This window comes from Lissotriton helveticus, chromosome 12 (assembly GCF_964261635.1).
Source record: "Lissotriton helveticus chromosome 12, aLisHel1.1, whole genome shotgun sequence".
In the NCBI taxonomy this organism is placed as follows: domain Eukaryota; kingdom Metazoa; phylum Chordata; class Amphibia; order Caudata; family Salamandridae; genus Lissotriton; species Lissotriton helveticus.
This window is the reverse complement of record NC_136073.1, coordinates 106,104,890-106,131,974: the sequence shown is the minus strand read 5'-3', so window position 1 is coordinate 106,131,974 and position 27,085 is coordinate 106,104,890. Positions and strand designations below refer to the sequence as shown.

The window sequence follows — 27,085 nt, the reverse complement described above, 5'->3', positions numbered from 1 at the left end:
GATTTGGCTTATAATCAGCAGTGGGCAGAGTAATGTTCAACAAATTTGCTGCTTTTTTGATAACAGTGTGATAAGGTACCACATCCTTTGAAGGTACATTCGACATTGAAGCCAAATCCCACTCAGGGGACAGTTCAAGCCCACTGGCCTCATTCAGGTCCTCAAACAGATCTTCAGAATCCTGTAACTCTCCTTCCTCCATATCTGCATATCTGCATATCGATATTGTTCTTCCTCCAGAAGTCTCTGGGCTTCTCTCCGTGACCTTTCCTTCATGATAGAAGTCGAAGGAACCGGAATCGACTCAGATGGGGCCGGGGCCGGCGTCGAGCCAGAAGTCGGATGAGGTCGTTTCAGACGAGGTCGAACAGAATCCTGCTTCGGAGTCGTAGGCACCGGCGTCGACTGAACCGGCGTCGTACGCTTCGGCGTCGACGACACAGGTGGTGTCGGAAAATGCCAATGCGGTGGTAGAGCCGGCATAAAAGGCATGAAGGGCGCAGGAGCATAGGCTTGGGGAACACCCAAGTTAAAAGACATAGGACCCGTGGGACCAACAGGTGCACCAGACAGGTACATGGCCCTAGAATAAACACCAAACATGGCGTTCAGGAAATGGGATGGATCCTGACCTGGAGCTGGAAAATCAGGATACGGTCCTCTGGGCTGTTCCAGAGGAGGCGGAGTCGATACAACGTCGACCTCTTCCTCGAGTCCTGGAACCGGGGTCGACGAACCCGCAGGCACCAGAACCTCTGCTTCACCAGCCCCCTGCACCTCACCTTCATCCTCCTGACCAGAAGGATTGGATGGATCTGGAGAATGGACCTGCTTCGGTGACTCGGGCGAATTCGGATGTGAAGCTTCACCAACAGAGTTCTGATCCTCCGACGCCGAAACCTCCATTTCCTTATTAAGAAGTTTGACCTGCGACTTCGGCCTCGAACCAGAGTCCTTTCCTGAGTGATGACGAGATTCATGACTCCTCTTATGTTTCTTCCTTGAGGATCTCGAAACATGAGCTGAAGACTACTCCGAACGCGACTTCGATCGAGACCTCGACCTCGAACGTCGAGATCGAGACTTCGAAGTCTTTTTAACTTTCTTACTTTTCAGTTTTGCCACGAGGAGTTTCGTTTCTCTCTCGTAGGGCCTTTGGGGTCATCTTCTTGCAACAAGGGCAATCCTCAACATCATGGTCGGAACTCAGGCACCAGACGCAGCATTTATGCGGGTCAGTAATAGACATTGTCTTGCCACATTCTCCGCAAGCCTTAAAGCCAGTCTTCTTCGACGACATCGAAGAAAATAGAAACCGTAATAATAGAACAAGAGTAACTAAGTTACTAGAAAGCTACAGTACGATCCCAGAAAACCGTTAGCGTCGACAAAGCGGAAAAAAGGGAACTGATGTCATCATGCCGGTGTGAGAAGTTGGCCTGATATATGATGCTCACTAGTTCTAGTGATCACCTTGTATCAGTCCAAACAACCCTTATGGTGATTGGTTGTAAAGTCAACCGTATAGACCAGCTATCCTAGTAGCGTGGACAAAAGCAGTCTTTTAGGCTAATCTCTTTTGGCATGTGAAGCCAGCTGTTTTACCATAGTATAACCCCTTGAATACCAAATGAAAGGACACCACACAGGTTGTTATGAAAATAAACAGTCTATTTATTAATAACAACACCTCTGAACTCTTTGAGATCAGAGGGCTAAGCACATGACAATACTAAAAAGGAAATACGAGTTCGCACAATATTTATACAAGTGCCTTAGGGGCACGACAAACCATATACTCAAAACAATGGAATGCGAAGAAAGAAAATACTGTAAGGAGATCCAGAGGCTGGAGGATCGGTGGGACTACGCTATGAACTAGGTAAGTAAGGAGCAGGAGGCCCACGGGACTCACGTGCAGAGTGGGATCTCTCACACGGGATGCGTACCAACGTCTATGGATGCAACAGTTTACAAGGTTACGGATTCCGGACGAACCCGGCTGGATGGAGGGAAAACAGTGGACCTGGACACTAGGATAGTGGACACAGACTTCAGGACCTAGAAGCTTTAGTTACCTAACCCACAGGCTGCGGGTGCATAGGGCTGAAGTAGTGTCGGGTTTGCTGCGTTGATCCCGGTGATGCCTGAAACAAGAAGTTGCTGGCAGGCAGCCAGATGGAGGAGTCCGGTGGTTCCAAGGATGGAACTAGGAAGAAGGAAGTCCTGAAAAGGAAGGGGACAGAGTCTTGGTCACTAGCCAGTGACGGTGCTGGAACCAGGAGGGAACCAGGGGCTGTCGCCGCGTTCAGGTGAAGGAAGGGTCGCTTCTCTGTAGCTGCGCGGACCAGGAGCTGTTCTTCACGACCAGGCTGGAGACACGAGCTGTCCCACGTAGTCTGCTGCTGTTGGCGGTGTCGGATCGTCGATCTGGACAACAGGCCTTGGCTAATGCAAGCCAAGCGGTGAAACAGATGGCGTCTTGAGTGGACCAGGAGGGTCCGGGGTGCTCCTCTTTTACAAGGAAGCATCGGCCAGTCTGGGGGACCAGACTAGCAGTGTTGAAATCTTCGGGTCGTCGTCTCAGAGGGCACAAGCCAGCCGGCAAGTGACCAGACAACAGGAAGGGCAGCATCCAGGCAAAAGGGCACCACGCAGATCACGGGGATGCTGGTCTTTGGTGCAGGAGCTGCGTCGGTGTGGGGCTTCTCAGTCCCCCATGCACTCACTTGAGGAACCCTCAGGGGTCGTGCAGGAAGCGCTGTGCAGGTTTCTTCAAGATGGCAGTCTCCACGTTGCTCGTCGCACCCACGGGTCCCAGCTGTGCTGTGGATGTGGGTAGAGGTCAGAGAGGTCTGGAGGTCTGGAGGTCCGGGTCTTGTCGAGCTGGGTCGTCGGATTCCAGGATGGAAGGACTTTACAGCAAACCGCACAGGAGCTGGATGGTGCCTGCGAAGCAGGATGGTCACTCCCTGACCATAGGGGAGATTCTTCAGTCTTCTGATGTTCAGGAGGTCGAAGGTCAAGAGTTTCTTCGTGGAAGGTTGTCAAGATTAATCTAACTTGGAATGGGACCAGCTCCTACCTTTATCCGGCTAAAGGGGGCTACACTACGACTAGGTCCCTCTCCTGGGTGGGACCAGGAAGGGGGGTGGCTACACCCCCTTTCCTTTGTCCAGTTTCCCGCCAGAGCTGGGGCTGGAGTGCCCCAGCAACTGGTTGGAACCGGTGTATGCACAGGGCACCTTGTGTGCCCCAGGCAGGTCTCATTCCTTTCAGCCTGGCCCTACCTAATACACAAAATCCTGTCTGGGGTGGTGCTAGCACCTCCCAAGGCAGGAAACCCTTTGTCCAAGCCACCCTCGCTGGAAGGACTCCCAGCAGCAGGAGGTCAGACTTGTGTCTGTGGTGGCAGCATCCATTTTGTGATGCGGAGGCTCGAGTTAACTTTAACCGGGGTTTACAGTTACATACATGTCGTGTCCCTCTAGAAGGGTGGAATGCTAACCCCGTCGCCAGAATTGGCGAGGGATTAGTTTTCCAATTCGTATGACACCTTACTCGACATGTTTTGATAATGCTATGCCAAAGTTAGCATTTAACCGCGAGGATTATAATGCACTTAAGAGTAGATGGTATAGCGTTATCATGGAACAGCTATTAGGACTTGGTTCCGCAAGCTGCAAACGGGCTCAGCTCATGCCAGAGCACCATTTCACATAATTCCAAGCACTCTGCCTTCAGGATTGATAAAGCCTGCCATAGGAGTGACTGACAGGAATATATGTGTCCATTTTAGGGTTAGATATAGGAATACTATATCTAAAGCAAAGGGTGTTTACACCACCTTGCCCCAGCTGTCGTGCAGCCAGTTGTGTCAGATTTGGGTGGCTAGCCAGGGGTGGCATAATACATGCTGCAGCCCCTGGTAGGCCCTGGGTATACCTATGCCCTGGATACCTAAGGTATACTGTACAGGGACTGATAAGGTGCCCCAATACCAATTGGTAAATGCACCTACGGTACATGCTTGTCAATTTAGAGAGAGAACAGCTAGGCTGTGGGTCTGATTGGCAGGCCCACAGCCAGGGAAAGTCGTAAACCAGTGAAGCAAAAAGCAAAAATCTGGGGTGGCCATGGGATTGCAGACCCCACTCTCCTACATAACCATCCCCCCCAAACTTAGGGACATTAAACTAACCTTGACCAGGTGAGTCTTCTTGCTCTAAGTGGAAGTACCTGGAGAGACCATCTGCATTACCATGGTCAGTCCCTGGGCGGTGCTCCACTGTAAAGTCCATCCCCTGTAGGGAGATGGACCACCTAAGAAGTTTGGGGTTTTCACCCTTCATTTGATTTAGCCATAAGAGGGGCTTATGGTCGGTCTGAACTTTGAAGTGAGTACCAAACAAGTATGGCCTCAACTTCTTCAGGGCCCAAACCACAGCAAAGTCCTCCCTCTCAATAGCTGACCAACGTTTCTCTCTAGGGGTCAGCCTTCTACTTATAAAAGCAATGGGCTGGTCATGACCATCAATATTCAGCTGAGATAGAACAGCTCCCACACCCAACTCAGAAGCATCTGTTTGGACAATGAAAGGTTTGGAGTAGTCTGGACTCTTGAGAATAGGTGCAGTGCACATGGCCTGCTTTAGGTCATCGAATGCCTTCTGACAGCTAACTGTCCACTGAACTTTCTTTGGCATTTTCTTACTTGTCAGGTCATTAAGTGGAGTCACAATGGTTCCGTAATTTCTGACAAATTTCCTGTAATAACCAGACAGGCCCAAGAAAGCTCCGACCTGTGTCTGGGTGGTTGGAGGAGCCCAGTCCTTTATGGCCTGTATCTTGCTCTCCAGAGGTTAAACTTGGCCTCCACCTACAAGGTGGCCCAAGTATACAACTTGACTCTGCCCTATCTGGCACTTAGTAGCCTTGATAGTGAGACCTGCCTTTTGCAGGGCCTCTAAAACTTTCCTCAGGTGGATCAGGTGATCCTCCCAGGTGGAGCTAAAGACAGCAATATCATCCAGATATGCTGCGCAAAAGTCATCCAACCCAGTAAGAACTTGGTTCACCAAACTTTGAAAAGTGGCAGGGGCATTTTTCAAACCAAAGGGCATCACCACAAATTGGTAATGACCTCCTGGGGTAGAAAATGCTGTCTTGGCCTTGGCATCCTCAGCTAATCTGATTTGCCAATAGCCAGCTGCCAGGTCAAATGTACTCAAGAACTTGGCAGAAGCCAATCTGTCAATGAGTTCATCTGCTCTTGGTATTGGATGGGCATCTGTCTTAGTGACAGCATTGAGACCCCTGTAGTCTACACAAAACCCCATCTCTCTTACCATCCTGGGTGTGAGGTTTAGGCACTAGAACTACAGGACTAGCCCAAGGGCTCTCTGAGGGTTCAATGACTCCCAATTCCAACATCTTTTGTACTTCAGTTTTTATGCAGTCCCTGACGTGGCCAGGTTGCCTGTAGATTTTACTCTTTATAGGCAGACTGTCTCCAGTGTCCACCTCATGTGTGCACCAGTTGGTCTGACTGGGGGTCAGAGAAAACATTTGTCTGAAGGATTGAAGGACTTGCTTACAATCCTTTTGCTGATGCTCAGAGAGGCTGTCAGAAAAGACTACACCATCTACTGACCCATCATCAGGGTTCTGAGTGAGCAGGTCTGGGAGAGGGTCACTCTTCCTCCTGTCCCCCATCTGTGGCCATGAGCAAGCCCATGTCCTCCCTGTCAACAAATGCTTTTAGCCTATTCACATGAAGTACTCTGTGAGGGCTCCTGGGAGTTCCCATGTCCACCAAATAGGTGACTTCTCCCTTTTGCTCAATGATGATGTGGGGCCCAGACCATTTGTCTTGGAGAGCTGCTGGGGCCACTGGCTCCAACACCCACACCTTCTGTCCTGCATGGTAAACAGTTAGGACAGCCTTTTGGTCATGCCAAGCTTTTTGAAGTTCTTGGCTGGCCTCCAGGTTTTTAGATGCCTTCTCCATTTACTCTGCCATCCTGGAACGAAGACCAAGTACATAGTCCACTATGTCAAGTTTAGGCTTTTTGAGAGGTAACTCCCATCCTTCCTTCACCAGACACAGGGGTCCTCTTACAGGATGTCCAAACAAAAGCTCAAAAGGGCTGTAACCAACCCCCTTCTGTGGGACCTCTCTGTAAGCAAACAGAAGGCAGGGTAAAAGGATGTCCCATCTTGGCCTAAGCTTCTCAGGTAACCCTTTTATCATCCCTTTGAGGGTCTTGTTGAATCTTTCAACAAGCCCATTGCATTGTGGGTGATGGGGTGTGGTGAATTTGTAATTGACACCACATTCCTTCCACATAGCAGTCAAGTATCCTGACATGAAGTTTGCACCTCTGTCAGAGATCACCTCCTTAGGGAACCCCACTCTGGAGAAAACTCCAACCAGGGCCCTTGCCACAACAGGAGCTGTAGTGGTTCTAAGGGGAATAGCTTCTGGATACCTGGTGGCATGATCCACTACCACCAGTATAAATCTGTGCCCAGATGCTGTTGGGGGGGGTCCATTGGTCCAACAATGTCAATCCCCACTCTCTCAAAGGGAACCCCCACCACAGGTAGTGGTATAAGGGGGGCCTTTGTTGTGCCACCTGATTTGCCACTGGCTTGGCAGGTGATACATGAACGACAAAAGTCCTTAGTGTCCTCAGACATGTGAGGCCAGTGAAAGTGTGGGGCAAGCCTGTCCCAAGTCTTGTTCTGGCCTAAGTGACCTGCAAGGGGAATTTCATGGGCTAAGGTGAGAAGGAAACGTCTAAGAGACAAGGGGATGACCATCCTCCTGGTAGCACCAGGCTTGGGGTCTCTTGCCTCAGAGTATAGGAGTCCATCGTCCCAATATACCTTATGGGCACCTGTAGCATTCCCTGCAGCCTCAGCAGCAGCCTGCTGTCTGAGGGGTTCAAGAGATGGGCAGTCTAACTGTGCTTGCCTCAAGTCTGCCCTGGAAGGTCCCCCTGTCCCAAGAAACTCAACCTGTTCAGGCTCAAGCTCTTCTAGGACAGTTCCTTCTGGGGTCTTGGGATCAGTCTCCTGAGAGAGCTGATCCTCCACCTGAGGCAGGGGGGAAGAGTCAACCTTACCCCTACTGCTCTTTCTCTTGGTTAGTGTCTGGTCCATTCTTCCAGGATCCAGCACTAGTTCAGCTGGGCATTTCTTAGGGACATGTGCTGACAAACCTAACATTTCCACATGAGTCCTATACTCCACATCTGACCATAAGGAGGATTCCAAATCATTGCCCAAAAGACAGTCCACTGGGAGGTCTGAACTAACAACAACCCTTTTGAGGCCATTTACCCCTCCCCAGGAGAAATTAACAAGTGCCATACTATGGGAGGTAGTGGCATTGCTAGCATTGGTCACCAGGTAGTCTGAACCCAGTATTACCTGGTCAGGGTCCACAAAGTTTGGTGTCACCATAGTGACACTGGCACAAGTGTCCCTGTAGGCCTGAGCCATTTTTCCATTAATCAAAGGCGTTTGCCTGTACTTGCCCAGAGTACTGGGACTTATTGTAGGGGTCATATCCATGTCCCCAGTACAAACAAGAACAGCCTGAGTAGGTGTTCTGACTAAGTCAGAGCCCGCCTCAGTTCCCAGGGTTAACCCCACTATATAGCCTTAGGAGGATTACTACCACTACTAACTGTACTAGGGGGTGCAGATGCCTTAGGGGCAGTAGTGGTAGGAGTTGGGCCTTTCTTGGCGCACTCACTAAACCAGTGAGTATTACTTTTACAGTATTGGCACCATGGTTTCTTCTGACCATTATTCTTCTTCTTTTGGGAATTCTGGGACCCACCCTCTTTAGATTGTTGGGGCCCTGTTGAAGACTTCTGGTCATTTTGTTTATTCTCATTACCCTTGGGATCTGCTTTCTTCTGGCCACCACCCTGGTTCTGGGCCTGCTGCTTGACCCTTGTCCTGACCCATCTGTCTGCCTTCTTTCCCAATTCTTGGGGAGAGGTCAGATCTGAGTCCATAAGGTGCTGATGCAACAACTGATTTTGACAATTACTTAAGATTTGTTCTCTCATAATTAGATTATACAATCCTGTGTAATCAGTAACTTTACTTCCCAGTAACCAGCCTTCAAAAGCCTTAGTGGCACAATCAACAAAGTCAGCCCAATCTTGAGACTGAATTTTCTGGGTGTCTCTGAACAGCAACCTGTACTGCTCAGTGGTTAAGCCAAACCCATCAATCAGTGTATTCTTCAAGACTTGGTAATTGTTAGCATCCTCAGCTCTAGTAGTGAGGAGCTTATCACAATATAGCTGCCCACTGACTCTGGGGGATGCACTGGACAGTGCAGGCCCTCTCCAAAGCAGTCATCCATTTGTGGATGTCATCCCCTTGTTTAAAGGGGGGCACTATTTTACTCAGGTGTCTAGTATCAAAACTCCGGTCTTTATCCTTAGGGATATTGCTGCCACCAGTGGGGGCTACCCCACTCAACTGTTGCTCTCTAGCAAAGGCAAGCTTCTCCTTGACAAGGGCAAGTTCTTCCCTCTGGATCCTCAGATTAGCCTGTTTCATCCTTGCTTCATGTTCTCTTCTCTGAGGGGGAAGTCATTCTCCTCTGGGGAGAAGTCATTCTCCTCTGAGCAGAGGCCTGAGAGTGCACAGATCTATTGGAGTCCCTAGAATGAGACCTGTCTCTAACTCCAAAGTTAGGCCTGCTTAGGGTCAGTACTGGGGGTCCCCCAGATCCTTCCCCATTAGGTCTAAGTTGGCCCTAGTAAGTCTGCTGACTAGCTCAGGGCCATTGTCTGCCTCATCCCCAGAAATAACCTCTTCATCCTCTTCCTCCTCTACTTCCTCAGTTTCAGGGAGGTCAGGATCACCAAGGGTACCTTCTAAGGCTGGCATGCTCCCATCTGTATGAGTAGCTCTTCTAGCATCATAAGTCTCTAAGAGACCTAACAGAAAAGGAGTGGTAGGGTTAGAACCCTGTTTTAGTTTCCTGGAGGTACACAATTGTCTCATCTCCTGGAAGCTAAGGGCTGCATATCTGGAAGTGACCTGTGGAGGGTCAACAACCACAAGGGGAGTCTCTGAAGACTCTCCATGGGTAGACATGCTTCTAGTGTGGCGTAAGTGATGCACCTACCTACACTATGGGTTTACCTACTGATCCCTTGCTAAGAGTTGTAGTCAGGGTGTGCTAGGCCCTTTCTACTACAACAGCTGGTTCAGTAGAACTCAGAGTATTTCTAAGCTTGTTATATGTACCTAGGTACCTATGTGATTTTTCAAATGATATTTTCAAGATTATACATGGTAAAACAGCAAGCTCAAATCCCAACCGCTGCACACCAACGTGAGAAGTTGGCCTGATATATGATGCTCACTAGTTCTAGTGATCACCTTGTATCAGTCCAAACAACCCTTATGGTGATTGGTTGTAAAGTCAACCGTATAGACCAGCTATCCTAGTAGCGTGGACAAAAGCAGTCTTTTAGGCTAATCTCTTTTGGCATGTGAAGCGAGCTGTTTTACCATAGTATAACCCCTTGAATACCAAATGAAAGGACACCACACAGGTTGTTATGAAAATAAACAGTCTATTTATTAATAACACCTCAGAACTCTTTATGAGATCAGAGGGCTAAGCACATGACAATACTAAAAAGGAAATACGAGTTCGCACAATATTTATACAAGTGCCTTAGGGGCACGACAAACCATATACTCAAAACAATGGAACGCGAGGAAAGAAAATACTGTAAGGAGATCCAGAGGCTGGAGGATCGGTGGGACTACGCTACAAACTAGGTAAGTAAGGAGCAGGAGGCCCACGGGACTCACGTGCAGAGTGGGAGCTCTCACGCGGGATGCGTACCAACGTCTATGGATGCAACAGTTTACAAGGTTACGGATTCCGGACGAACCCGGCTGGATGGAGGGAAAACAGTGGACCTGGACACTAGGATAGTGGACACAGACTTCAGGACCTAGAAGCTTTAGTTACCTAACCCACAGGCTGCGGGTGCATAGGGCTGAAGTAGTGTCGGGTTTGCTGCGTTGATCCCGGTGATGCCTGAAACAAGAAGTTGCTGGCAGGCAGCCAGATGGAGGAGTCCGGTGGTTCCAAGGATGGAACTAGGAAGAAGGAAGTCCTGAAAAGGAAGGGGACAGAGTCTTGGTCACTAGCAGCCAGTGACGGTGCTGGAACCAGGGGCTGTCGCCGCGTTCAGGTGAAGGAAGGGTCGCTTCTCTCTGTAGCTGCGCGGACCAGGAGCTGTTCTTCACGACCAGGCTGGAGGCACGAGCTGTCCCACGTAGTCTGCTGCTGTTGGCGGTGTCGGATCGTCGATCTGGACAACAGGCCTTGGCTAATGCAAGCCACGCGGTGAAACAAAGATGGCGTCTTGAGTGGACCAGGAAGGTCCGGGGTGCTCCTCTTTTACAAGGAAGCAAGGGCCAGTCTGGGGGACCAGACTAGCAGTGTTGAAATCTTCGGGTCGTCGTCTCAGAGGGCACAAGCCAGCCGGCAAGTGACCAGACAACAGGAAGCGCAGCAACCAGGCAAAAGGGCCCCACGCAGATCACGGGGATGCTGGTCTTTGGTGCAGGAGCTGCGTCGGTGTGGGGTTTCTCAGTCCCCAATGCACTCACTTGAGGAACCCTCAGGGGTCGTGCAGGAAGCGCTGTGCAGGTTTCTTCAAGATGGCCGTCTCCACGTTGCTAGTCGCACCCACGGGTCCCAGCTGTGCTGTGGATGTGGGTAGAGGTCAGAAAGGTCTGGAGGTCCGGGTCTTGTCGAGCTGGGTCGTCGGATTCCGGGATGGAAGGACTTTACAGCAAACCGCACAGGAGCTGGATGGTGCCTGCGAAGCAGGATGGTCACTCCCTGACCATAGGGGAGATTCTTCAGTCTTCTGATGTTCAGGAGGTCGAAGGTCAAGAGTTTCTTCGTGGAAGGTTGTCAAGATTAATCTAACTTGGAATGGGACCAGCTCCTACCTTTATCCGGCTAAAGGGGGCTGCACTACGACTAGGTCCCTCCCCTGGGTGGGACCAGGAAGGGGGGTGGCTACACTCCCTTTCCTTTGTCCAGTTTCCCGCCAGAGCTGGGGCTGGAGTGCCCCAGCAACTGGTTGGAACCGGTGTATGCACAGGGCACCTTGTGGGCCCCAGGCAGGTCTCATTCCTTTCAGCCTGGCCCTACCTAATACACAAAATCCTGTCTGGGGTGGTGCTAGCACCTCCCAAGGCAGGAAACCCTTTGTCCAAGCCACCCTCGCTGGAAGGACTCCCAGCAGCAGGAGGTCAGACTTGTGTCTGTGGTGGCAGCATCCATTTTGTGATGCGGAGGCTCGAGTTAACTTTAATCGGGGTTTACAGTTACATACATGTCGTGTCCCTCTAGAAGGGTGGAATGCTAACCCCGTCGCCAGAATTGGCGAGGGGTTAGTATTCCAATTCGTATGACACCTTACTCGACATGTTTTGATAATGCTATGCCAAAGTTAGCATTTAACCGCGAGGATTATAATGCACTTAAGAGTATATGGTATAGCGTTATCATGGAACAGCGATTAGGAATTGGTTCCGCAAGCTGCAACGGGCTCAGCTCATGCCAGAGCACCATTTCACATAATTCCAAGCACTCTGCCTCCAGGATTGATAAGGCCTGCCATAGGAGTGACTGACAGGAATATATGTGTCCATTTTAGGGTTAGATATAGGAATACTATATCTAAAGCAAAGGGTGTTTACACCACCTTGCCCCAGCTGTCGTGCAACCAGTTGTGTCAGATTTGGGTGGCCAGCCAGGGGTGGCATAATACATGCTGCAGCCCCTGGTAGGCCCTGGGTACACCTATGCCCTGGATACCTAAGGTATACTGTACAGGTACTGATAAGGTGGCCCAGTACCAATTGGTAAATGCACCTAGGGTACATGCTTGTCAATTTAGAGAGAGAACAGCTAGGCTGTGGGTCTGATTGGCAGGCCCACAGCCAGGGAAAGTCGTAAACCAGTGAAGCAAAAAGCAAAAATCTGGGGTGGCCATGGGATTGCAGACCCCACTCTCCTACAGCCGGCGTGGGCCTATTATAGGCGTCGGTGACGTCAGCGGAGTCGCGAGCGATGCCGTGCCTCTGACGTCCGGATCCACGTCGGCACGAAGCTACAAAAAGAATTTCCGAATGTTGCTGACGCAAGGGGATATTCACAAGGTGAGGAATCCACACGGCAGATGTATCTATCAGAATGTGCATTCCTTTTATGAAAGATTGCTACAGGTGTTTAAAACATAGTGGCATAGATAACATTGAGATGAAGGATATGACCCACTTCATTTACAGGTTTGTAAACTGTTTAAGACCCGAAATTTGTCAATGGATCAAAGACAATAAAATCTGTTGGCAGTCCAAGAAAATAGATGAAGTCTTGCGATACGCAAAGTATTGCGAAGATGAGATGGCGGACAAACGAAAGGCCTTAAAAGAAAAGGTCATGTGGGCACAAGTAAAACTAGCTGAACAACAAGAAAAGCAGTTGGGTAAAATGAACAGTAATGCCCAAAACCAAGGTTCTGGGGGTGGAGGGAAGCCCAGAGTAAAAATGAGCCGAGAAGAAGCCAAAAAGAAATTCCCCTGTCACGGTTGCGGACAGATAGGGCACTGGAGAGACGAGTGTCCATATGCACAGAGTAAAAACCCCCAAACCCCTGATTTAAATCCACAGACGCAGAATGAAAAACAAACAAAGACCCAGCAACAGGTAAAAGCGAGTCAGTTGCCTCGTGCGCCTAGACCGAATTTTAAAGGAAAGACACCGCAAGGTGAAGACATAGAAATTTGGGGAGGAAAGGAGGATAGAAATGCAGCAACTTCGCAATTTCTGTTGAATGACACTTTCCTCTGTGATGAACCTTACTGACGGGGCCTGAGGGGGGAGGACGAGGAGTGCGTACTTGGCACCTCCTTGCCGGTAGACCAGTCAGGGCCATACATTGAAGGAAAGGTTGAAGGCAATGATGTCACCTTTCTGTTGGACACTGGAGCTACCCGTTCTACTGTAAGAACAGCAGATGTTCCAAACCTACCCTTCTCGGGAGAAGCAATCCAAATTGTGAAAGTTGGCATCTGATTCCATTGGTTTTGTGATGATAGTAAATATCATCAAAGAGGGGATTGATGGAGCAAGATTTTGCACGTTATGCGACTTGCTCGTACTCATGAACCTCGAATAACTATAAAATATTAATTCAACCTGTTTGTCTTACTAATTTCCCTTTTATTCTGACATTTGGGGTATCCGAGAGATGCTTGCTTATGTGTGTATTAACCTTAACAACGCTTGTCATTAAAAATGGCCGCTGCTTGGCGGGATTTTCTTCTGCGCATGCGTCGGTCACAATCACGTGACGTGACGTACTCGCAGTTCTGGTGGGAATCTTTTGCACTTGCGCACTAGCATTAAGATGGCTGCTTTGTGTTCTCACATGCCGATGCTTGCGCTGCTGCTTTTGCGCTACTGTTTGTATGCCTCTAATGCTATAGTTACTATAAAATATGGGGTATAGAGTAGCAATTCATGGTATACAGTGTAATCATTTACTTCTGTGTTTGCTTACTTTTCATGTACCGCGTTCTTGAGGGTCTGAGAGACTCGTGAATCCATCTTGAACAACCTTTCTGCGCATGACAGTCTTCTGCCGGTGGCATTGAATCCCTGCCAACCAGAGGTCTCAGCCAAGATGTGCCTGGGAAGATTCACCCTCACCTAGCAGAAGAAGCTAAACTGTCCCGCAAATGCAACAAATTTATTTTATTCATTGTATTCTGTAGAGTATGTCATGGGAACCCCAAAATCAATAGGCGGTCCCAGAATATGTTAATAGAGGCTTGTAGAATTGAAATGTGATTGGTCCTCAAGTAGGATAGGTCAACACACCAATCGAAATTGGGGATTCTGACACTTGCAACATTTGGGGGGTGGTACACTGACCCGAACACAGTATAACTAGCCTAGGTTTAGCTAGAGAATTTGTCCGACTTGTCCGAATAGCTGACCTGTCACTGACCCAACTGACCCAACGCACTCAATAGGTGACTTGATACAGAGGGCTGCGAAGCACTCTGTCCGAAATTTTTATAGACTCAAGGGTTTTGTTAAAGAAACCTTAAGTGCTGGCGGAGCGCTTTGCTGAGGAGATCGATAACCCAATCTGGGTTCTGGCTGATAGCTGCAGAGAGGGTGGAGCGCAGGCGTTGCTTCCGAACTGCGGGTGCTGGTCGTGCCTTGGTGGTCCTGTCCTGATCCTAATCTGGGTTTCCTGTCCTGTCGTGGGGTGTCCATTCTGCAATTGGCGACTGTCCTTCCTTGGGGTTCCTCCCGTCCTTAACTGACCCGTGGCCAGGGTTGGTCTTCACACCACTTTAGGTAAATAGTGCTGAAAGTCTACTCTGCACCTTCTATATTTTCCTTTCTTTTGCTTTAATAAAGTCATACGCTTGCAAAAATTGATTTTCCATGCTTTTCGCATCTCTAAATGAACAAGTCATACCTAAAATTGTCGTTATTCTAGCATGTTCCATTATCTTACCCATCCTTAGTATATTCCTTTTCAGTTCATGATACATAGATGTTCCTTGTCTTTATCCATGGTTTAGTCGATTCAAGTAATTGTACATTTTACCTATAGTTCCTCTTTATGGGGAAATAATTTCACTGTGAAATTCTAGTATGCTTTTGTTATTCTCCCCGTCTTTTAGTCTCTCCATACTAAATCTAAATTCTGAAACTGCTGCCTAGCAGGTTCCCTGTTCTTACCTCCCTTTAGATTCTCAAATGGTTGGTTTTATTTACTTCCTTTATGGATACGTGCTCTTTGTAATTCTGGTTATCGATTGCTTGCTCGTTGTAAACCTCATGTTTTCTGAGCTCGATGAATTTTAGATAAAGGTTTTCAAAACTTCTTGAGTTTGTGTTTATTATAAAGTACAAATAGAATATATAAAGTATAAGTATTTTTGTGTCTGCCTTTCTTTTACAGCTAGCTCCCTGATTCATTGTGATCTTAGGTACCCGTAACGGTTGACTGGTAAGTCGGGTACACTGGAAATAAATAGGAAGGAACAAGGGTTACTGGTAGTAGTGTGTAAGGTCGCCAGATCTGGCAAATTGAAGTTTATGGGCCCGATACGTATGTGGTAAAAAAAAATTGTTGGTCGGGTGACCTGCGCGCTCTATCAGTACCACTGAGGTGTTTTTTTGTTGTACTCTTAAGAAATGGATAATTGCCTAGATAGCAGCTCAGCCTAAACCACTAATTTGGCTTGGCACCTGTTTATTCAGATTGGCAAGATTCCATGTCAGGCAACAATTAACAGAATAAAAAAATGTGGTAATACTCGGGTACTTATGAAGTGGCATAACAAGGACGTCTCACTTGAAGTATAAATTGTCAACAGAACACAAAGATTGTTCTATGGCTACTGAGTTTGATGATTTTTCTCTATGCTATTGGAGAAAACCAAACCTATTTTACAAGTCCCTCTAATCCCAACCTAACCACACTTTACCAATCCTTACCAGCATCTCATTTTGCTTTCGTCGTTCAGCAGCTTCTTTCTGTTCCCTCTCCAGTTTCTCCATAGTCTGAGACAGGTTTTGTTCCAGCTTGGCCAAACTCTTAAAAAGAATAAATAGCAAAGACAAATGTAACATTGTATCTTTTTTAATAGAATTCATAAAAAAAATATGTTGCTTTCGACCTGTTATCCAGCACTTTATCGTCAAAAAGGGTGCCTTGATAATTGGTTTAGCCATTCTAGAGGTCTTTGAATCATCTAAAATAAACAATATTACAGGACATTTAAATTGCAACAGGGATATTATTAAACAATAAATTAGAAAGCTGTGGGACAGTTGCAGGCAACTGCTAATGTTACTTACATAAAGTTCCTGGCTCCATGTGCTGTGTATGCCACCGTTAGATTTTAGATTTCATGCCTTCAGCAGTAGGCACAATGGGTCTTTTTTTCGCTTTTCCTCTAGTAGGACTCGGGCTACTGGTTAGAACTTTTGACTGAAAAACCAAGACTAGCAAAAAGTCATCCTTCTACACTGCAGTGATTTCACAAGGAATTAACCACACGGGTAGAATCCAACATCACTTTAATAGAAAATTGTTACTAGGTGGGGCGTGGCCAAGATGGCGGCTTGAGGACGCGGATTGCGAGGCTCCCCGGCCCTGTGTCCCTACCGCACGATTTCCTGGCTGACACCCCCTTGCGTCCCTGCCCAAATTCGGCTCATGCCGACCTCGCTCCCTTGGGGGACCACTGGCCGAGTTTCTTTGGCCGACGACCGCTAGAACCCCGCTTCTCCCGCTGCTGCCACGACCGGTGCGCCGGCGACGAAGGTTAGAGCCCTTCCGCCGCACACCCACGCATCGGCGGCTGCGGACGCTGACCGAAGCACCACACCTGCGAGCGGCGGAACACAGAGGCGACTTGAGCGTCCAACAGCGGGGAGCCCGATCGGCTGGTGCTCCCGGCCGGTCCCGGCCGTGCCCAGTCAACAGCCGACCGCCGACTCCAGGCCCCGGCGTGGGCCTCCAGGCGATCACCCGCACCTTTTCTTGTCGGGCCTGCGGGGGCTTGAGCTGCGCAGAACACGGGCCGCCGGCCCGCGCACCTCCACCAGTCCCCCCCCACCTCATCGGCTGCCTCCGGAGAGGACGCTCCAGGTCCGGCGGCTGCGCCCTCTCGGGGCCTTGAGCTCTCCGGCGGAGGCCCTCTACAAATTTAGGCCCCGGCGTGGGCCTACGGGGCGGTGGCGCAGAATCAACCCCGCCGCCCCCCCGGAGCCATAAACCGGGCGGACCATCGGTCGCCCACCCCCCACGGATCTCCGGAACCCCCCTCGCACCTCTGACCTCCGGCAGGGGGGACCCACCTGTGCTGCGGCCTACTCCCCCCGGACTCTCCGAAGACTACGAGCCCCGCCGGAGGACTCTACTCACCCTCGCCCCGGCACGGGCCTGCTGGGCGGCCGTAAGAGTCGCGGCCCATTGTGCCACACACGGCGGTCACCCTACGAGGCAGCACCAGCCTTCCGAACAATTTAGGTCCCGGCGTGGGCCTACCGGGCGGTGGCACAGGACCAGACCCGCCGCCCCCACGACACACCGGAACCCACCTCACGCCTCAGACCTCCGGCGGAGGGGTCCCACCTGTGCTGGGGCCTACTTGCTCAGGCCCTTCCGATAGCTGCCAGGCGTGGGCCTGCTGGACGGCCAGAGGGCCCACCGTCCACCGCGCCACCTGCTGCGGTCATCACACGAGGCGGCATCGGCCCGCCACCTGCGCCCTGCAGCCTCCCCGCCCCCAGGCCTGCCGGTGGAGAAGCACTCCGACGACGCGGGACGCCACCCAGCTGCATCTTCCCATGTTGGTAACGGCCTTCTGGACGGGAGGCATAAGGTGAGCTGCGCCCTGCGACCTGGACTACCAGCCTTTCCCCTCCCCTGGGCCCTGCATTTCCTGTGAGGTGGCCCTCAGCTGCTGTGGACAAAAGCGCGGACTTGTTAGGCGGGGCCGTTAACTCCAGCTGCCTGCCGGCTACCTGCTGCCCACCATCTATCGGGACCCCCCGCGCAGTCCGTGGTTCCCTCTGCGACATCCAGCTCACGAGACTCTTCTTGCTAGTACCGGGGCTCAGTTCTCCTGCCTAGCGCCTAGACGCTCCCCCTGGGCCCGTATTGCTCTTCCTCCACCCAAATATACTTTTTTTTTTACGTTGTTGGGGGCGCACCAAAAATAGAAGTCCAAAGTATAATAAGTATGAAAATGTCCTTTATTTATTTTTGTCCATTAAAATACATATTATCAATACGAAATATCACGAGTTCAGCCAACGCGTTTCACTCCTTACCAAGGAGTTTCTTCAGGGCACTGAGGTTCTTTTTTGGAATGTTGTATTGCAGGAGTTTCCACTGTTGGTACGTTAATTTTTTCTGTTGATCATATAGATCTTTGGTTCTTTGATCACCCAGACATAATCCTTAATGAGCTGTGGAACCAGCCATGCCGAACCTCTGAAGACGAACAACGCTACAACAGTATCACAAGGAATCCTGATCCAAAACGACAGTGGACCACTCGTTGTGATTCAAGAACAGGAGAAAACAAGACCATAGATAAGGGACAACAAGAACCACAGCTCATTAAGGATTATGTCTGGGTGATCAAAGAACCAAAGATCTATATGATCAACAGAAAAAATTAACGTACCAACAGTGGAAACTCCTGCAATACAACATTCCAAAAAAGAACCTCAGTGCCCTGAAGAAACTCCTTGGTAAGGAGTGAAACGCGTTGGCTGAACTCGTGATATTTCGTATTGATAATATGTATTTTAATGGACAAAAATAAATAAAGGACATTTTCATACTTATTATACTTTGGACTTCTATTTTTGGTGCGCCCCCAACAACGTAAAAAACTATTTGATTGATCTGGAGAACACAGCGACGCCAAACAGCAGCTGGTGTCGGGGTCTGGCAGCACAGAAGAAAAAAAGAAAAAAAGATACTTGGAAAAACTGATTTTTTTGGAACTGGAGTTTAGGTGCGGCGATCTTAGGTCCGCTGCTGTTCTTTTATAAACATCCACCCAAATATACCCTCGCTCGGCGTAGTACATTGCCCTAGCCCGGACAATCTGGTTACCCCTACCATCAATCTCTCACTAGCTACTACGCACTCTGAGTGCCGCCCTTGCGACTCCCCACGAAGGACTCTTCCTCCAGACAGCCGCCCCCGGACCAGCCTGCGGACCCCCCTGCTGAGTCGCCGCACCTGACCTTTCGCATTACCCAGAGCCGGCTCCGCATCACCCACTGACCCTCACGGTTGGCCTCGCTTCTGTGGCTGGGCGATCACTCGGCGGCCCCGACGACGCCCGTTGGCCGAACCCCTCATCCTGCTTGGGACATCATGACGCACACTACTCGCAAAGGAGGCCGGAATGTTGTGGAACTCATGCATAAGGCAGCGGCGAAGGGAGATAAAACCCAACCACAGTCGTCCCCGAAGCCCCCCGCGAGCCCTCAGACGCCGGACGAGGACTCCGCTCTAATCACGAAGGCCTTCCTAGCCTCCCTTTTCAACACATTGCGGGAGGACTTCCAGACTTTGAAACAGGACATGGCCGGGGAGCAGCGCGAACTCCGTCGTGACATTGATGGCCTGGGAGAGCGGGTTGCCTCTGGAGGACGCTGATCAATCCCGCAGCGGGGAGGTGGAGAGACTCCAGCAGGAAATCCTGCGACTTCAGGATCAACAGGTGGATTTACAGTCGCACTCTGAAGACTTGGAGAACCGCTCCAGGTGGAATAACATACGGGTCAGGGGTGTTCCGTTGAAGGCTGAAAAAGACAATGTGACCAGCTATCTCCAAGACCTATTCAGAGACATCCTGGGTGAGCCGAGCGACTTTGAAATCCGAATCGACAGGGCTCACAGGGTAGGCATAGCACGCAGAACACCTGCGCCACCTCCGGACATTCTGGCGTTCCTCCCGGACTTCCCTCTGAAGGAACGCATCCTTAGAGAGGCCAGGAAAGCACAGCCCATTAGGTTTCGAGATGACCCTGTAGCCCTTTTTCAAGACCTCTCTAACATCACCTTACAAAAGCGTAAATCCTTCCGACCCGTGACGAACTTCCTGCGAGATGCCGGGATACCCTACTCCTGGGGTCACCCGTTCCGCCTGATCTTCAAATGGAACGGCTCCCTTCATCAGCTCAGATCGCTCCGTGACGCCTGTTCCCTCCTAGGGATGGACATGCCGGAAGGTTCCAACTCCAGAGACGCCTCTCCGTCCCGGTCACAGGAAGACCCGTCTCGCCCTACAAGAGACGGCTGGCAGACAGTTCGCAGGAGGAGAACGCCGAGACCCATCCCAAAACCGGACCCGATCACGGTCGCCCAGGAACGTGAAGCTGCAGTACAGGAAGTGGCAGATAACAGCACCCGATCTGTAGAACTTTGACCTTGTCGGGGGTGTGCTTTCACTCGCACATAGCTTAACTGGGGGTTGGGCCGGGGAGCCGCCAATTGAGCTGCAGCCATGGTACCCCTTTCTTTGACTTTCTGCGGACCTGTGCCCTGCACGACTAGGCCCGAGACTTTTACCAGTTGTTGTTGGGGGGGTTGTTCTGGGAGGGGGAGGGGGGTTCGGGGGACAAGGGTTCAGAACTTGGAGGGAGTTGGGAGGGTCCACTCTGTTGGGGTTAGGGTGGCCGAGGGGGGGAGGGAGTTGTGGGAGGGGACCAGTACGCCATGGGGCCTTTACACACACCACGGGCTCCCTATGTTTTACGCCAATGCGCAGCGCCTTGCACTCATAATCCAGCTTGTTCCCTTGTGCCATGGTGATGACTGATACAATTAAAATCCTGTCTCTTAACGTCAAGGGCCTCAACAATCCGATAAAGCGTAGGGCTATCATCTCTTACTTGGAGAACTCTGAAGCCGACATCTGCTTGCTACAGGAAACCCACCTCTTAGCTAAAGATTGGCACCGGCTGCGCTCCCGCGCCTTCCCGCAGCAATTCTTCTCCTCTCTCCCATCTAAGAAAGCCGGGGTGGCTATCCTTATATCGCGGCGCTTCAAGGGCAAGGTGGGGGCCAAAGTAGGGGAAATCAAAGGACGCCTTCTAGCCCACACTTTCCTAATAGGCGACACTGCATACACAATAGGCTCCATCTACTCCCCCAACACAGGTCAAGAACCCTTCTTAATCTCCGCGATCTCTGAAGCGCTTCAAGCTCCTCACACCCACATGCTACTCGGGGGGACATCAACCTCGTCATGGATACCGACAGGGATAGATCGGGGCACCGCTATGGAGACACCGGGGCACTTTCGCAAAAAGGCGTTACTTGGCTGCATGATAGAGACATCTCGGACCTTTGGAGGCATACACACCCTCTCACAACGCAGTACACATTTTACTCACACGTACACCATACCTACGCGCGCATAGACCACTTCCTGGGATCATCAGGCCTCATTCCTCACATCGCCACAGCGTCAATTGTCCCGGCAGCCCTCTCCGACCATGCGGCATTGGAACTGTCACTCAGCGTGCCCAGGTCGCCACGCACCCCGGGGTCATGGAGGCTTAATGAAACCCTCCTACAGAAGCCGGCGGTAGCCCACCAGCTTCATAAATGCATGTCAGATTATTTGGCCACCAACGATACCCCTGATGTATCGGTGTCGTCCTTGTGGGGAGCCTTGAAAGCTGTCGTCCGGGGGGAGCTGATAGCAATATCGGCCGCGGACGCTAAACTTCGCAAGGAGAAGAGAGATGACCTCTCCGACAAGGTCGCGGAGCTGGAGAGAGCACACAGCCGCACAGGCACCCCGAGAATTTGGCGCCAACTTAAGGCCGCCCGGGCTCAATTAGCCAGCCTCGACACCGACAGAGCGGAATTTGCCGCTCTCCGCCTCCCCCACACATACTACGTGGGGGGCAACCGCACCGGCCGGCTTCTGGCCAGCGCCTTGAAAGCCAAACTCCAACGCTCCAAAATCACGACACTACTGGATGACGCCGGCGACGCTGTTACGGAGGACGCACAGATTGCTTCAGCCTTTCGATCCTTCTACGCCTCTCTATACAGCGCGGATAGGGCGTCACCGGCTGACATAGATACATATCTGCAATCTGCTGATATCACGCCGCTATGCCCGGCGAGCACGGAAGCCCTAGATGCCCCTATCCGTGCCGACGAGATCCTCGCTGCTATTGCGCGCCTTCGTCCGCTTAAATCCCCGGGCCCTGACGGCTTCTCGGCGGGCTTTTATAAGTCCTTCGGCCAGGTCCTGGCGCCTATCCACGCCAGGCTGTTTAACTCCTTTGAAGGCCCGAGTTCCATCCCGCCCGATATGCTGGCAGCTGATATCGTGGTCCTGCCTAAGCCGGGCAAACCCCCGACGCATTGCTCCGCGTTCCGCCCCATCTCCCTGCTCAATCTGGATCTGAAGCTGTTTACGGGGGTGCTTGCGGCTCGTTTAGGTCCATGCCTCCCGGGAATCCTCGAACCGGACCAATCGGGCTTTGTCCCGAATCGCCAGTGCAGCGACAACACAAAACGGCTCCTGCATCTTGTGGACAAGGCTCACTTTCAGGTCTCGGATTCTGCCCTACTAGCCATCGATGCAGAGAAGGCTTTCGACCGTGTCGACTGGACCTACCTGCGGGCTGTGCTACGACGCTACCGCCTGGGCGACCGGTTTCAGGCCTGGATCGCGAGCTGCTATCACCGTCCCTTGGCCCGTGTCCGGCTGGGTGGCCTCAAATCAGAACCCTTCGAGATACAGAGAGGTACCCGCCAAGGATGCCTTCTCTCGCCCCTCTTATTCGCCTTGTACGTGGAACCCTTAGCGCAAAAAATACGGGACAACCCTCATATTACGGGGATGTCTTTCGGCAACGAACCCCACGTGGTGGGATTGGACGCGGACGACAATCGCCGCGTTGGACCGTCCGTCCAGCTCCGTACCGGCGTTCCTGGCGGAGTTGGAGCAATTCGGTGCGGTGTCCAAAGACTCAGATAAACATCTTGTCTCAGACCTTTATCGGATGCTCACCCCTGCTGCCGACCCTGCTAAAACTGCTGGCCAGCGACGATGGGAAACCGAGCTCGGGAGAACTCTCTCCTCATTAGAATGGGACCACATACACTATAGAGCCGCCCACACCACCCGCAATACCAAAGCTAGGGAATCGGCGATAAAACTGGCGATCTATTGGCACCTAACCCCAGCGAGACTCAACCAGGGTAACCCGACCCGAAGTGCGCTGTGTTGGAGGGGCTGTGGCAGCCGGGGCACGCTGACTCACCTCCTATGGGAATGTCCCGCCCTGCAGGAATATTGGAAGGCCGTCCTGGACGACATTGATTCCACATTCGACACTGAAATCCCACGCTTCCCAGCTTACACAATCCTAGGGCTCCCTAATGCGCTTATGTTCCCCTTGAGATCAGCTCGCGGCAAACAGATGGGCATCGCTATGCAGGCGGCGTCCCAACACATCCTGTCGCTCTGGGGATCCACCACCTCTCCCACCCACACAGGCTGGTTGCATAAATTGTGGTTCACGTTAGGCATGGAACGGATTCAGGCTACGCTCACACACACGCCTGACTCATTCCGAACCACTTGGCAACCGCTCCTGACGTTACTCTCCAGGGAATTCCATGAAATCACTTGCCCAAAGTACCTTCGCATCCTACGCCTTACGGAGTGCATGGTGGACCACGAGCGACTGAAGGCACCCTGATACACTTGGACTGGCTATAACGCACACGATCACTACGGAAGTATGGCGTACTGGTAGGGGCGGGGGGGAGGGTGTTTGAATTGGGTGTTGGGGGGGGGGGGGGCGGGGTTTGTGTTTTTTTAAGGCTGGCCTTTTTAATTGCTGCTCCAATTAGGGGCTCTTCTCGATTTCCGGGCAGCGCCTCGCCATCTGGGCATGTTCACCCTGCTCACTTAATGCTTCTAAGAGAAGACGTGTTTGTCTGTCTCGCTTGCCTTTCCTGCCTGCTGATTGTCTATTGCCATGCCTGTTTCAAAACTCAATAAAAATACTTTGACACAAATTGTTACTAGGTGATCCGTGGATAGTTACTTGATTTGGTTATCCTCATTTTGGGTCTAACTAGTATTTATCGCACTGTGAAAGTGTCCGCTATCGCAAAGTAAATCGAAATAAAATGTGTCCTTTCCATGTGAGGCTTTGTTCACAAAATCCAGGGCCTTATGGAGGAAGAAAAGTGGGTTGGAAAGGACTGCAAGCTCTGCACTAAATCAAGGAAAACTTTGCTCCGGAGTTAAAATAAAGAATATCCCAAACTCATCTATCCTTATAGCAAGGAAATAATTGTACTAGGTGTGAATTACCTCTACTACAATAAGAGTAAACTCACACACACACACATACATGCCAGTGAATATGAAAGTGGCCCACTAACCTGCTATTGTGTGCAAATTTACTAATAAATACATTCACACACTTATTACTACAACGCAAATGCGGAGCTTTGTTTTCCGACCAAAGTACAACTAATATGACATTAGAGACATTTTATTGCCCTAGATTGCATGCAACAATTACTTTACACAGGGAAACAAGTTTGGAGAGGTGTGGCTCACCGGTTAGAGGCGGCAGACCTGTAAGCAGAGAACGGCCCGGGACCAGGGTTCAATTCCCGACGCGGCAGGGTCTTGGACCAGGGTCAACGGACTCGATAATTCTCGCCTCAGTGCCTACTCTAACCAGGGAACACACTCGGTAACTCTGGGCATTAAGCTTGCCTCATCTCTACAACGGCCCCCCACAGACGCCGGGGATGCCTGGTTTCACCCTGGAGATACCCAGAAAGGGACCATCTCACAGGGAAAACCAGGACGGGTTCCCCAGCAGTCTACAGCGCCAGGACACTCGGGTAGAGTAAGAAAACGAGTTACTTACCTGTAACTACGGTTATCCAGTATTGGTATCTTTCATAGATTCACATGCCTGAATCATTCCCCGTCGTCGAGGCGGGAGTCCCACGGTAAATAAAATATATAATAGCAGTGCCTAAAATTTCTTGTAGTAGGCTGGAAAAGCCTGAAGGCCTAACTAGGCCTCAAAACTTAGCAGCCTATCTACATCATTATGTAAAAAGACCTGAAAAAGTAGCCTCAGCCAATCAGCTGTCTTCACCCTCTAGAACCTTCCCAGCTCAGGCAGTTCTCCTCAGATTTTCCCAGCACAAGTGAGAATTAGTATCCATAGACAGAACTGCCCTACCGGGGAGGAGGGTGGGTGCATGTGAATCTATGAAAGATACCAATACTGGATAACCGTAGTTACAGGTAAGTAACTCGTTTTCTTATCCAGTATTAGGGTATCTTTCATAGATTCACATGCCTGAATCAGAATAGCAAGCAGTAACATCATGCCTGTCGATAGAGGAAGGTGGGAGACAAAGAAAACATAAATCAATCCCCACACAACCAGGAAGGTAATAGAGTACAAAACTTGTTAATATAACATATGCATCAAAACCTTCAAATATAACATAGGACAGCATTATAAATATGTAAAGTTTAAAGCAGTATAAGAAAAATTATATAAGCTTTCCAACCTTAGTGAAGAAGATGCTGCAGCACTGCATCACCAACAGCTGTGTCATCTTGAACTGCCGACTGCAGACAGTAATGTTCGGTAAAAGTGTGCACACTTTTCCAAGTAGCAGCTCGGCAAATGTTCTCCAGCGTCACTCCAGCGAAAAGGGCCGTAGATGTCGACACTGTTCTTGTGGAATGAGCTTTGACCTTCCTTGATAAAGGTCTATTGGCCTTGTCATGACAGAAGGTAATTGTAGAAGACAACCACCTGGCAATAGTTGCTTTTGTGACAGCTTGACCGAAGCTGGGCCTTCCATAGGCAACAAACAGTTGTGTAGATTTACGGATGTCTTTCGTTTTTTGCAGATAGAATTTCAGACACCTTTCCACATCCAGAGAATGTAAAACCCTCTCTGCAGGAGTTTTTGGATCCGGGAAAAAGGTTCTGAGTTTGACCGTTTGATTAATGTGGAACTGAGTTGGCACTTTAGGAATGAATTTAGGATTGGTCCTAAGTCCTTAGAGAATTGCAGAAAAGGGTGAGTAATAGTGAACGCCTGTATTTCACTAACTCTGCGAGCAGAAGTAAGAGCCAACAAGATTGCAACTTTCCAAGTCAGAAACTTCAGTTCTGCTTTATGGATTAGTTCAAAAGGCCTTTTGAGAAGTTGGGAAAGAACTACATTAAGATCCCATTCCGGAGGAGGAGGACGAACTGGAGGGAAAGCTCGGAATAGTCCTTTAAGGAATTGTTTGATCAAGGAGGATGAACATAAGGATGGTTTGTTGGAATTCTTCCTGAATCTGGATATTGCTGCCAGATGTACTTTAATAGAAGAAAAGGCTAGACCTGATTTAGCCAAAGAAAGCAGGTATGGAAGGATGGCTTCAGGAGGAGCCTGAAGTGGATGAACCTCATTATCTCCACACCATGAACAGAACCTCTTCCACTTGAAACGATATGTTTTGATGGTACTTTGCGCACGTGCTTGCGACAATATCTCCCTGCAGTCCGAGGAGATGTTTAGGTCTTTGAACTCTAGGAAATCAGGAGCCAAGCGTGCAAGTGCAGCGATTGAGGATCTGGATGATGGATTTGACCTCCCTCTCTTGTCAGCATCGACACTGTCGGTTTGAGCCGAAACGGAGGCTGTTGAGACAGCAGGAGAAGCTCCTGAAACCAATATTTTCGTGGCCAACGTGGAGCAATGAGGATGAGAGTGCAGTGTTCCCTCTTCATCTTTTGCAGGACCTTCCGAATGAGCGGAATCGGAGGATAAGCGTACGCAAACATTCCGGTTCATCTCATGAGGAGGGCGTTTCCTCTTGACCCCCTTCCTGGGAACCTGCTGGCATAAAACAGGCACTTGCTGTTTTGCTGCGTGGCAAACAAATCCAGCGTTGGTCTCCCCCAAAGTCGAAAAATTGTCTCTACTTGATGTTGTTCGAGTTCCCATTCGTGACAGTCCACAAAAGTTCTGCTGAGACTGTCTGCAAGAGAGTTTCGAATCCCTTGAACATGCTCCACTTTGAGGGATATGTTGTGCTGTAAGGCCCATTCCCACATTTCCTGAGCTTGCAGTGACAGGGTAAGAGATTTCGTTCCTCCCTGTTTGTTTATGTAGAACATGCTGGTGGTATTGTCCGTACGCACCAGCACGGACGAATTCACGATCCTTGGTAGAAAAGCTTGTAGGGAAAGAAAAATGGCCCTGAGTTCCAAGATGTTGATGTGCATCTGTTGGTACTGATGAGACCATCTTCCCTGGATCTGAAGGTCCTGAAGGTGACCTCCCCAACCTTCCATGGACGCATCCGTAGTCAGGGTGAACTCCGGAATCTCTTGGAGGAAGGTGAGGCCCGGCGACAAGTTGTG

The 27,085-nt window shown here is 50.3% G+C and overlaps 1 protein-coding gene across 1 annotated transcript in view; it reads right to left on the bottom strand.

Annotated features, from left to right (window-relative positions):
• CNTROB (centrobin, centriole duplication and spindle assembly protein) overlaps positions 1 to 27,085 on the bottom strand; it is a 442,502-nt gene that overhangs the window by 214,664 nt on the left and 200,753 nt on the right. The window contains 1 exon segment of the mRNA XM_078668775.1: positions 15,602 to 15,700. Within this exon segment, the coding sequence (XP_078524901.1) occupies positions 15,602 to 15,700 (99 nt within the window).